The sequence below is a fragment of the Hydra viridissima genome, unplaced genomic scaffold (genome assembly GCF_058129835.1).
Source record: "Hydra viridissima isolate aposymbiotic clone 2 unplaced genomic scaffold, HvirCarnegie_v1 scaffold_12, whole genome shotgun sequence".
Taxonomy (NCBI): domain Eukaryota; kingdom Metazoa; phylum Cnidaria; class Hydrozoa; order Anthoathecata; family Hydridae; genus Hydra; species Hydra viridissima.
In genome coordinates this window covers 1,912,095-1,925,530 of record NW_028324311.1, presented here as the reverse complement: position 1 = coordinate 1,925,530, position 13,436 = coordinate 1,912,095, and the positions used below count along the sequence as shown (strand labels likewise).

Here is a 13,436-nt window from a genome sequence, read left to right as displayed (position 1 = left end):
ATAAACTGAAGAAATAAGTTAATTGGCTTTATGTTTCAACATTTAGAGGAGGGAGAACTAAATTAAAAATAAGCCGTATACAAGGAGACTACGACACGTACAAACTGTCATATAAATAAGTGATAAAGCGGAATGAAGAAAATTAAAAAAAGAAAGAAAAAAAAGGGAAAAGACATAAAAGCGAAGGAAAAGTTAAATACAGCGACTGGGCAAAGACTTATACTCGATTATTCATCAACCTATCACGTAAGTAAATGATATAACAGAAAGAAGAACAGTTAAAAACAACTGGCAAAAGACAATTGTTGTTATCGACTTCGACTAAATAGACTAAAAGTCGACGAACGATTGTCGAAACTAGTCGACTCTTAAAAATCGAATAGTCGATTTAATCGAGTAAGAGTTTCTTATTAATCGACAAAAAGTCGATTTAGTCGGGTAGTCATTCTAAATCCTTATTTCTATTTTTTCACTTGATTTAATTTTATCAATCTTTAATATTATTATGATTCTGACCAATTAGTAAAGAGATATCTTTATAAACAGTTTATGTTGTAAAGATAAATTATTTATAAAGATCAAGCCAATCCAAATCGTCTTATACTAGTAAGCTGGACATAAGCTTTTTCTTTACAAACTCGATTGTTCCAGTTATAAATTGTTGAAATAAATAAAAGTTTGTTGTTTTATTGAATAATTACCTAGGGTTTAATATCTCAGAAGTCTTTTTTTTTTTTTTTTTGCGGAGGTATTGCGCAAACCTTCTCGGTCACAATCTATTCCCAGCGCAGCGACAACTGTTATAATAAAAAAAGTGAACTACAAAATAAAAAATATATTTAAAAGACAAGGATACATAAAATTATACTATAAAAGTAATATTCAGTTATCAGAAGACTCATAACTTTACTCCTCCGAATCTTCATAAGACTCATTATTTGAAATATTTTTCCAAGAACTGACCGATTGGAAGAATACAAGACTTTATAATTTTAATAATATACATTAAAATTTCGTTCAATGTAACAGGCATACAATACCACGAATGCAAATCTCAATAAAACGTTCTAGTTTCGGAACAAAATTTTTAAAGTTTGACGCAATCAATGTCATGGCCAGAAGGTTTAAGACTAAATTATTTAATTTATTCGGCGCCCTGCAACCTCTCCGCTAATTTTTGGATTTGGAAAAAACCTGCCACCTGTATCGTCAAAACCTGCGAGCTGTGTCCCATCATTTTTATTGCCTTAACGAGGTTTCGGTTTGTCTACAATAAGCTCCATTTGCTTTTAAAACTTTTGACTATTGCATCGAAAGTTGTCTGATATGACATTTATCCTCATTGCTACTAGCTTGCTACTTTTATATCTCCAAGCGGTAGCTAATGTGCAGCAAGCATTCAAATTAGGGTTGAGCTTTTACCATTTTTTTACCATTTTACCGGTAAATTTTTTTTACCAATTTACCGGTAAACTTTGATGGTAAATGGTAAAAATTAAGAAAAAAGCGTTTTAAGTTTGTTCTGCCATTTTAATTAAATATTCATATCAAAACAAACAAATTTTGAACTTTTTAATTAATTTTTCCATTACAAATGACTTCTGATGCCACTTGATGCATCTTATGAATTAAAAGAAAGTGTTAGTGTTTCTTTTTTTTATTCATTTTTTATTCAATTTTATTCAACCATTTTTATTCAGTCAACTGACACACATAAAATAATTACAGTTTTCATAAAAAAATGTCTGGAGCCTGAAAACATAATGAAAAAGATTGCTCTGAAAGTGTTTGCAGGATATGTGGGAACAAAACTCAGTTAACAGGATCTACAAAAGGAATGTGGTACCATCTTGGTCAAAAACATGGGATAAAAAAGCCCTAGGACAAGAAAGAAACAAGAAAACCTGCAGCCAAAACAGTGCCCCAAAATCTCAACATTTTTTCAGAAGGAGTCAATTAGTGAAGTTCTTTCAAAACTAGCAGCCTTGGACGGATTTAGTTTTAATGCTTTAACCAAAAGCACATTCATTCGGTCGGCAATGACAGAAAAAGGCTACGATTTCCCAAAAAAACCACACAAAAGCCATTCAGCTGGTGAAAAACTAATCTGTCAGTGTAAAAGCTAAGTTGAAAAATCAACTAAACTCATTGTTTTTGACCGGAGAACGTTTTTCCATCACTCTGGATGAGTACACATCCCTGAAAAACAGAAGATTTCTCAACATCAACATTCACCAGAAGAACAAACAGTGGAACCTTGGACATCTTGACCGACATTGTTGATGCCCTTGAACCAGTCAAATTGGGAGCTGAAGCTCTTTACAGGAAATATGCCACCCTGTTGCCAGCAGAGGGAATGTTTAAGTTTCTGATCAATAAATTGAATCAGAAAAAATCCTGCCTTTGCATCAGATTGAAAGATGCTATCTTAAAGCAATTTACAGAGAGGAGACAAAGCAACTTGGTCAGTCTGTACGAATATTTCTCCATCCCTAACTGCCTTCACAAAATTGAAGAGCATGAAATTTTCAACATGCCTTCTAAAACTGTTCTTCAGAAAACTGCAAAGTCGTTGCTTTCAAGGCTTTTCCCCACAAAAGATATTGAAATCCTGGATCAAGTAGAGAGAGGCAAAGGACGAAAAGAAGCTGAAGAACAACTTTCTCTCCAGGAAGAGTTGGAAGAGGCCATCGAACATTTAGCCAAAAAGCAGAGACATAACTCAAATGATGAGTTTAAGGCCATTTCAAAAGAAATGATGGTCTTTGAAGCCACCAGCAAAAGAACTGCAAATCTTGAGCTGTTATTCAATGCTCTGAAAACTATCCCTCCGACAAGTGTTGAATTGGAGAGAGCATTTTCTGCTGCTGGACTGTTTGTCACAAAAATTCGATCCAGAATGAGTGATGACCTACTTGACACTTTGTGCTTCCTTAAAGCCCATTTTTTGTTGAAAAATAAATACTAAAAATTGAAGTTTTTGTGTTTTATTCATAGCTATGTCTAAATTAAATTAAAGAGTCAAAAAAGCATGTCGTTTCATAAGAATTTCTATTTTTTAAAATTTACCATTTTTTTACCATTTACCAGTAAACTCCTTTATTTTTACCAATTTACCGGTAAATTTAAAACCCGGTAAAAGCTCAACCCTAATTCAAAGGTATTGATCCAAGTATGCAAGGTAGACGGATCAAAACTATAATTTTCTTTTTTTATCAGCCGTGCTTTTTAATTCACCATTCATAATTTTTGGAGCATCACCACAAATATAAAACTTTTGTGTTGAACGCGTGTCTGTTAACGGATTGTATACTTTTCATCGTAAGTAATAGATTTTATTTTTCCATTAACTATTCAGTTTTTTTATTCATTATAGCTTAAAATTTAATTTCAGCCCGCGTTTCTGAGACAGAAATAGTCCACTTTTGGGTAACACGGCGTTTTGGATTTACATAAACAATGGTAAGTCAGAAATACTTCGAGTCCAACTCTCAGAGACCACTTTCTTGTTTGTTTATAAGAGTGACTAGTACACTTGGAATCTACATGATAAGCTAATGCCTCATCGCTACTCAACTGTCTGCCGCCACAAATTACATCAAAAGATTTTCTTCGCTTGAGTGTTTCTGTACTTTTTCTAATAGAAGTAGCTATGCTTATTTGACCCAATATACGATGTGCTATTTTAGCAGCTGTGGTTAATTCACGGGCACTCCGTAATTACGCTAAGTCTACTACTCTACGTCTTTTGGTTTTTGTAGAAGGAGTTTTCAAAGTATTTTTTGGGCCAAACTTGAGGTTGACTTTCTTCATATGTCGTAGAAGCACCAGGCCGATGTAAACTTATCTTACATTCTAAATTATTGCCCTCAAACCAACTTTAATTTTTATTTAAAAAGTTATTAATTATTATATTGGCTGCATTCCATTCTTTTAAAAATTAAGTCAATATGCTTGTAATTTTTAATTGTATTTTTTTTGTTTTCAAATAATTCCAATTTAGTAATAGAATACCCTCTGTCTGAAAAAAATTATCCAAAAATTAAACGAGCAGACCTGGGCAGCCAAATTTTTGTATCTAAACACATTAGGGGTGTGGTTACTCTATGTAAAAAAAATTAGCCTGGATATATCGTGAATAAAATTAGCTACATGCTTTGAAAATTAAAAAACGAAAATTAAATTGCAATTTTTATATAGTGTTTTTAAAATCTGCAGGACACTAGTTATGCCACTTAATTGATTTAATTTTCCCATAAATGACAAAGTACATACCCTCTAAAGTAAAATTCATCGCAACAGTTATAATTATTACTTTTAGTAAATTTTCTTTAACTATTGCTACACTGCATAATTGCAACTGACTTGATTACAAAAATATGTTTATCTTAAAGTGTCACTTAAGCGCTAATAATTCAGCACTTAAAAGCAAGTTCACTAACTAATATTCGGAATTTTTCTCAGGGAGTGTCAGAAATATCATGGGAATATCTCCTAATTGATTCATTGAATTGACTTTTTTCCACCTAGCTTGTGTTAAATGATTAACTTTACATGCGTAAGAATATCATTCATAGCGGTATTTTTAAGTCAACCAAAATATCTGACCATTGAACCTTATTTGCTGTATGACATAAACTTAATTCTAAGCTTACTGTAAGTAGCACCACTTCATTAATGTTTCCTTTTTCTGATTATTGTAACCAGTTAATGTTTTTTAAAACAAAATGTAAAGTAATGTTTTATGGTACTCAGTTAAGGATGCGAAAAAGCTTTATAAATCTACCACCCCGAAAAATTTTTAGCCGCCCCGTCTGCCCCCACCAATCTCCGCCACTGTTTTTTATCAAATTTTTTGTTAATTTTTTGCTTTAATTGTTGTGAAAAATGATAAAAATTGCCCATCTGTGTTTTTTATATTCTTTATTTTGTGATTGTGATTTCGCTTGTTTATTCGATTTAAATTCATCTAATAGAAAAGATGAATTATGAAAAAATGAACAAAGAAAGTTCTTTCGATATAACAACAGTATGTGTTATTATAACAGTATTACATATCACCTTGTTTTTTGTTTACTCTCTCCAAGTTCTATTTGTTTCATAGCATCTAAAAAATAATAGTCAAGTAGCATCAAAGTACATGATTATAATTAAATTTTTTATTCAAATATTTTAGCTAAATCGACTTTTAGTTGACTAAATCGATTTTAAAAGCGTATTAGTCATATTTGCTCGACTTTGAAAAATACATTATTCAATTTAGGCGACAGTCAAATAATTTCAAGGTCGTAACAATGCTACAAAAGACGTTAACAAGAAGAATGATAAAACTGCCATGTAAATAAATGAAAAGGTATTGCATCTGCAAAAAAACAAGCAAAATCTAAATAAGCTCAAAAAAAGAAAAGAAAAGGCACTGACGGTTGGGAGAAGAACTGGAGAACGAAAAAAGGAAGACAAAATTTTAAAGAGAAGCAAAAGATAATTTTTAATAAAGTTTCCAAGAAGAATTTTGATTAGAGAACTTTTGTGATAAACAAATATTGTGACAAAACAAAAAGTTTTATAAGTGAAAAACAGAGAAAAAAAGTAGAAAATTTTGATAACCTGAAGAAGTAGAAAATTAAATAGAAATCAGAAGAAGTATCGATTAAAGAAGAATCACGAGAAGTTTTAAATAAAGAAGAGTTAAAAAAGGTATCGAATATTACAAATAGAGTAAGAGAATATTATTTTTATTACATAAATGTAATGAACAAAAGAGTACTAACCATTACACACTAATGGAAATTTTATTGAATTATATTGCATAATAGAATATACTAAGGACGGCTACAAAACCTTAACCTTTTAACGATTAAACTCACCCATTCGCTAACCAATAATCCTTACGCCGCCACCCTAAATCCCAACCTCCACATTTACTTTTCCACATAAACCTAGAGCCCAAACCTCCCTAATCCTTTACGTCATTATAGTACAAACAACATTAATCATTTATTATAAAAGTTGCCCTCACAATATAATAAAAGTATGGTTTTTTCGGATGATGGTTTACAAACAATGGCATATAGATATTAATAAGTTCAGTTCATCGCTCAATCGTGCTGAAAGTGTTAATCGTAAAAAAAATATATACTTTTAATAAAAATGTATTGCAACACTGTGAAAAAAGTAACTGAGTCTGATGGTGAAGAATATATCCTTTTTAGAAATGGTCATAACATGAAAAGGCAAAGATGTAAAATATGGGGAAGAATAAAAACTTGATTTGAAAAAGAATGGCTTTGCTTTCAGCAGATAGCTCCAAAGGAGCCACGGAGTTGAACTCTACTATGGCTAAAAAAACTATTATTTACAAGTTATCAACTCGCAGTAACGTATACAATAAACAAATATAGGAAGATATGAATAATATTGATAATCTTACGTTAATTGAAAAGTTGGATAAATCTATTGTTGAAAAGATTTTTGGAGCAAAGTTGAAGTTTGGACAGGGATTATCGAGTGGAGAAGAACTATCGAATATATATGATTCTTCGAAAAACAAAAACAAAAAAAAAAAGAAAAAATAAATAATGCAGTGCGTAGTACTATGTTTGCAAAGGAGCTAAATCTTTTTCAAATGGCTAGTGAATTACAAAAACAAGTAAAGAGAAGATATGCTAAAAGAAATGTATAGATCAAATATGGGCTGTTGATCTTATTCATATGTAAGCTTTTCCAAAATTAAAGCATAAAATATTTATTAGCATTTATTGGTATTTCTTCCATATATCCGGTTGATTTCTCTAAATGATAAAACTGGTAACACAGTAGCAAAGGCATATAACTTGAGTTGATAAAGGTTATCACTTTTGTAATAAAGATGTACAAAGTAAAGACTTTTGTAATAAAGGTAAAGATATTTGTAATGAAGATCTTCAAAGTCTTTCTGAGCTCTACAGAAGATGAAAAAAAATAGTGTGGTAGAAATATAGAATTGTACAATAAATGAAAAGATGTGAAACTACATTAGCGCCAATTTCACTCACGCATTTATAGACGTTTTGGGTGATCTTGTCAACGAACGCAGTATTTCAGTTCATTCTTTGATAAAGATGATACCTGTTGAAGCTAGTTGAAAGACGAGTGAAAATATAGTATAAAAAGCTTATATATAGAAAAATTTTAAATATCAGAGTAAAAAGCAAAACCAAAACTTTCAGTTAGTGATAAAGTAAAAATAAGCAAGAAGAAACCTTCAAAAAGAACTATTGAGCTAGGTCTTGTAAAGGTCTGTAGAGCTAGATGGACTAAAAAAGTAATTAAAGTATCTACAGAGCAGAAACATTTAAGATTATAACGATGAAATGTTGGAATATTTTATGACAAAGAAATGCAAAAGACAACACAGGATATAATTAGGACTTTGGTAGATAGATATTGAGAAAAATAAAGATATTTAGAAAATCCAAAGCAAAGTCTTTGGTAAATTGGTTATCAAGATTCATTCGACTTTTAGATGGATGATAAAGATTTTTTTGATATTCAACGTTACTAGCGTTTTCCGCCTTACTTTGGAGCAAGTAAGTGATAAGTAGCTTAAGAAAGATAATAAATCACCTATTTCTTATTCTTCTTGCTCATTGAGAACTTTCTTTATATTTTATTATTTAACAGAAACTTTATCAAATTGCAGGTTTAAAGTCTAGCTTTTCGAATCATGACGCTTATAGTTCTACAATGGTTGATTATATGGTTGAAATCGGCTCAGCTAGTTCCCTCCTTGTAAAGATGATTCATGTCGTGAATAAGTCTTCAAGACGTAATTGAAGGTGTGTGAAGGCGTGCTCGAATGTGTGTTTGTGTGAAGGCGTGTTTGAAGGTGTTAATATTTTGTAGATGCTAATCAGTGTAGGAGTTAAGGTATTTAATTGTTAATGCATAAAACTTACCAGAGAGAAATCAGCATGTTAAGAATGAACATTAAAGGCATGGAACGCAACACGATTAATGGCGACAAATCCAGCATAATCTTGGCGTTGGACAAAATAACAAATTTATTGGGAAGATTTGAAATGGCAAAGGATGAGCTGACCAGAAAAATGCTTGACGACGGCGAAAACATCGATTTGGTAGAAGAATGGCTTTCGAAACCAGTATTGGAAGTAGAAGTAGCAATTGAAATCAAAAACAAAATGGTGGACAAATTGGATTCAATAAACAAAAACGAATGCATCAGAAAATTCGAGTATGAAAAACAAATCATGGAACAGCAGTTAACGATTCAAAAAGAAGCAGAGCAAGCCTCATTAAGAAAACTTCAAAGCGAAGAAGAATGGTATTTAAAGAAACTAAAAATGAAAGAAACATTGCGCAAATCTCTTGGAAACGAAAACGAAGCTACTCAACAATCCGTCAAGCTACAAAAGTACACAATCACAAAATTTAATGGCGATAATAAAGACTGGTTGCGATTTTGGAATCAATTCACCGTAGAAGTCAACAACTCAAACATATCAAAATCAGCAAATTCAACTACTTACTAGAACTCGTCGAAGGAAAGCCCAGAGAGGACATACTTGGTTTACCACATTCGTTGGAGGGATACGATGAAGCTAAACGCATACTACAAGAAACTTACAGAAAAGATATTTGAGTTCACAAAGCATTGATTAAAGATTTGGAAGGATTGACGGCTATTCGCAGCACGCACAAAATCAAAGAAGTTCACGACTTTTACAACAAGCTTGCGAGAACTGTACGAACATTGAAAACTATGCAGAAACTTCAAACGGCTCAATCATTCGTGTGTTTATTGATGGATAAACTTGGACCAGTTTGTGAAATATTCACACAAAACGATGATGGATGGGAAGAATGGGGACTGCAGTAACTTGTCGAAAAGTTGCAAAAGTACATTGAAAGGAATCCGTCGAACTCAGCTTTTAACCCAAGCGACGAACAAACAAAGGGCAATAAAAAGAACACAAACGTGCAGTCAAGGTCTTATGAACATCGAAGCACTACATTCAAACAGTACAATGGCGGTCTTTATGACAAAGAAATCATGGCAACTAGTGGCAAGCATGGATGTATCTACTGTGGATTACAAAATCACAAAAGCGAGGATTGTACAAAAGTGCTGTTGCAAGACGCAGGGAGATTTTAACAAGCAAAAGATTATGTTACAACTGCGTTGGTTACGGACACTCGGCGGTAAATTGTAAATCAAGAGGATACAGAAAGTGCAACAGAAAACATCACACGTCCATTTGTCAAGATTGGAACGCAACAATGGACGGTAAAATGGAAAATAAAAAAGAAACCATGGGAGCGGTGCTTAATGCAAGTACAACTATTCACCTAACAGTGATTGCAAAAGTAAACGGTGAAAAAGCAAGGATAATGTTGGATATGGGTGCTGGAAGTTCCTATATATGTACAAACTTGATAACGAAACTAAAGCTGAAACCTACACGAAAGGAATATAAAAGTATTGAACAGCTCTATGGAACGGTGGACAAGCGTGTGGAAATATATAACGTTACGCTAGAATCAACAACAATACCGGAATTTAGCATCAAAGTCGAATGCACCAACGCTGAAAAAGAAACACTCACCTTTTTACCTAATCCGATGATCAAGGATGTTAAGAAGCATTTTGCAAAACTAAGGAGACTGAAATTTAGCGATGATGAAGGGAGTGACGAACTTCAACCTGTTCACATCATACTCGGTGCTGCTGATTATCAGCGAATAAAATCCACGGAACCGGTAGTTCTCGGAAAAAATCCGGATAAAGATCCAGGAGCCAAACTAACTATGTTTGGATGGACTCTTTCTGGGAGACGAACACAATTGAGTTCTGGTATTGAGAAAAGTTTTTTATTGAAAACTGGTCGTGATGAGTTCGAGCAAATGTGTAGTTTAGAAGTACTTGGATTATCAGACACAAGCAGCGAGTCAATGTTCCGTCAAGACTTTAGCGAAAAACTGCATCAAACTGAGGAAGGAGTATTATGAAACCAGAATGCCGTGGAAAATGGGTGTTGTTAAACTGCCAAACAACAGAAATCTGGCTCTTAAGAGATTGGAAAGTGTGACGATTCGGTTGAAAAAACTTAAAAAACTAGAGCAGTATAATGATATAATGATGGAACAGATCAATGAGGGAATATTGGAAATGGTACCAGAAAAACCTACGGGAGAAATTATTCACTACGTTCCTCATCAAGCGGTTATTAAAGAAAATGCCAAGTCAACGAAAATGAGAATTGTTTATGATTGCTCAGCAAGAAAAGACGCTCAATCATCTTCATTAAACGATTGTCTAGAAGTGGGACCATCGCTGCAACCCTTAATATTCGACATAATCATACGAAATCGGATAAGTAAACTCTGCATTTTAGCTGATGTGAAGAAGGTGTTTCTACAAATTAGAATTCACGAAATGGATAGAGACGCACAACGATTAATTTGGTATAAGGACTTAAAGAAAATGGAATTAACGGAGTTACGATTTACAAGGGTGATTTTTGGTTCAAGTTCAAGCCCTTACATTCTTGGTGCTACCATTAAAAAGCATATATCAAAATACAAGGACATTTATCAAAAAACGGTGCTTGCTTTGGAAGAAGATACTTATGTCGATGATATACATGCAGGTGGAGAAACAGAAGAAGAACTTATCAGGTTTAAAAATGAATCAACCCAAATCTTAATGGAAGCTGGTTTCCAGCTGCACATATGGCATAGCAACGTCAGCAATCTGGAAAGCGACGCTGAGGCTAAATCAACAAAAACACTTGGGATTCCTTGGAACAAAGAATCGGATCAACTACCAATTGACTATACTGCATACATCACTATCGGAAATAAAGGACTAATAACAAAAAGGAAAATGTTATCAGCTCTCAACAGTGTCTTTGACATATTGGGATTTAGTGCACCTGTATTAATCATTGGAAAATTACTATACAGTCGAATATGCTTGTTAAAACTCGGTTGGGATCAACAAATTCCAAATGAACTTTCAGAAGAATGGAAAACCTGGATCAAGGCAATAAACATCAAGAGAACTATTTCAATTCCGCGGAGTGTCGTGTCTGGAAGAATCATTGAAATGGAGCTCCATGGATTTTCAGACGCAAGTAAATCAGCAGTAAGTGTATGGATCTACGTTGCAGTGAGACATCAACATTCGAAAACCAGCAACTTATTTGTAGCAAAAGCTCGGATTGCACCGAGGGATCTTAGTATTCCAAGACTTGAGCTGGTAGCAGTGCACACCTTGAGCAAGTTAATGAATCATGTTAGGAAGACATTAACCAAGTATAATGTCATTGAAGTATATCATTGGGTTGATAGTACTGCGGTACTTTACTGGTTAAAAGAAAGGGGCAGTTGGTCACAGTTTGTCAGGAACCGAGTTCAGCAGATCTTATTGAATGGAGGAGTAAAATGGCTATCTGTCCCAACAAAAGAAAACCCAAGTGACCTTGGAACAAGAGGAGTGAGTCCTGATAAATTATCAAGCTTGTGGCTAAATGGACCTATATGGTTGAAACACAAAGAAAATTGGCCAATCCAACCAGAAATAATCGAAACGCCGTACGCATCATGTGAAACTATTAGTGTGAAAGAGAAGGTTAGTATGGCAACAGAAGAAATAAAGGGACATCATATATTTAAAGAAATATTAAGAAAACACAAGTATTGGAAGATTATAAGAATATCATCCTTTATAAAAAGGTTTATATACAATTTTCGAAATGAAGTAAAAGTAACAAGACCGCTAAAAGCTGAGGAGATGATGGAAGCGGAGTTAATGAACATTAAGTTACTACAAGAAGCTGTTGCAATAAAGTCCGATGTGGAACTTAAACAGGATGAGAAACAGCTTTGGAGATGTCATGGAAAAGTCTCTGGGTATAATCCGATATTTGTACCAAAAGGATTCCAACTAACAGTAGTTGGAATCCTTTTGGTACAAATATCAGGTTATACCCAGAGACTTTTCACGCAAAAACGTTACACGGGGGAGTAGGAGATACCATGAGTAGCATAAGAGAAAAATTTTGGATACCGAATTTGAGAGTTGCCGTAAAAAAGGTCATTCCTGAATGCAATCTATGTAAGAGATATAGAGTGAAGCCGCTTTTACCGCCAACGAGAGCAATGTTACCACGCTTTAGAACTTAAGATATCGAACCGTTTACGGTTACAGGTGTTGATTTTGCTGGTCCGCTAAAATATAAAACGCCACAAAAGTTGATTGAAAAATGTTATGTTACGCTGTTTACATGCGCATATACAAGAGCTGTCTACCTTAGACTTTGTCATGATCTATCGGCAGGAGAATTTCAGAGAATTTTAAAGGAGTTTGTTGCAAGAAAAGGATCTCCACAAATGATGATTAGTGATAACGCAAAGACATTTGTGGCAACAGGGAAGTGGTAACTAACACTAACGAAAGATGAAAATCTCGTAAACTATATTGCTACCCAAGCCATAAAACGGAGGTTTAATTTGTCAAGGGCCCCGTGGTGGGGAGCTTTGTTTGAAAGATTAATTGGAATAATGAAGAAAAGTTTGTCAAAAACAATCGGTAAGGGCATCCTAAGCTTCTTTGAATTGGAAGAAGTATTGTTGGATGTGGAATGCGCTATATACAATAGGCCACTATGTTACCAAGGTGACCAATTCGATAATCAAGTATTGACGCCAAATGTATTAATGAGGGGGAGACCTGCAATTTTGCTTGAAGAAGATATCGATTTAATAACAAGGGGTGATTGTGCACTCCGGAGAGTCAAGTTTGTGAAAAATTGTAAGAATCACTTAAGGAAAAGATGGATGAACGAGTACGTGCACGCAATGGAAGAACGACAATAAGCAAAGGAAAAGAGAGATAATGCAAAACTCCCAGGTGTCAGAAGCATGGTTCTCATTAAAGACGATGTGAAGGACAAGGCACTTCTCAACATTGGTCGAATTGAAAACACCATTAAAGGGAAAGATGGAGTTGTTCGTGGTTTTAAAATACGCTTGGGAAATAGTTATGTAATTGAACGACCAATTCAGTTGGTGTGTGACTTAGAAATGGATTGTGAGGCAGGAAGCGGAATCGAATCGAACAAGAAATTGGAAACTAGAGCTGAAGAGGATATCTTGAAAAGAGAAACGAGACTGGCGAAATTGGATGCAAGACAAAAGATCAATTACATCATGGAAAACGAGATGGGAGATAGCTGATTAAAGCCAAAGTCCCAGCTTTATTCGGGGGAGGGTGTCGTGAATAAGTCTTCAAGATGTAATTAATTGTTTGTGAAGGCGTGTTCGAAGGTGTGTTTGTGTGAAGGCGTGTTTGAAGGTGTTAATATTTTGTAGATGCTAATGAGTGTAGGAGTTAAGGTATTTAATTGTTAATGCATAAAATGTGTGAAAATGAC

At 33.9% G+C, this 13,436-nt stretch overlaps 1 protein-coding gene across 1 annotated transcript; it reads left to right on the top strand.

Moving 5' to 3' along the window:
* Positions 1-10,015: 10,015 nt before the first annotated feature.
* On the top strand, positions 10,016-12,031 carry LOC145194702 (uncharacterized). Its single transcript, XM_080072374.2, has one exon. It carries the CDS (start codon positions 10,016-10,018, stop codon positions 12,029-12,031), a length of 2,016 nt encoding a protein of 671 aa, XP_079928500.2.
* The last annotated feature ends 1,405 nt before the right edge of the window (positions 12,032-13,436 follow it).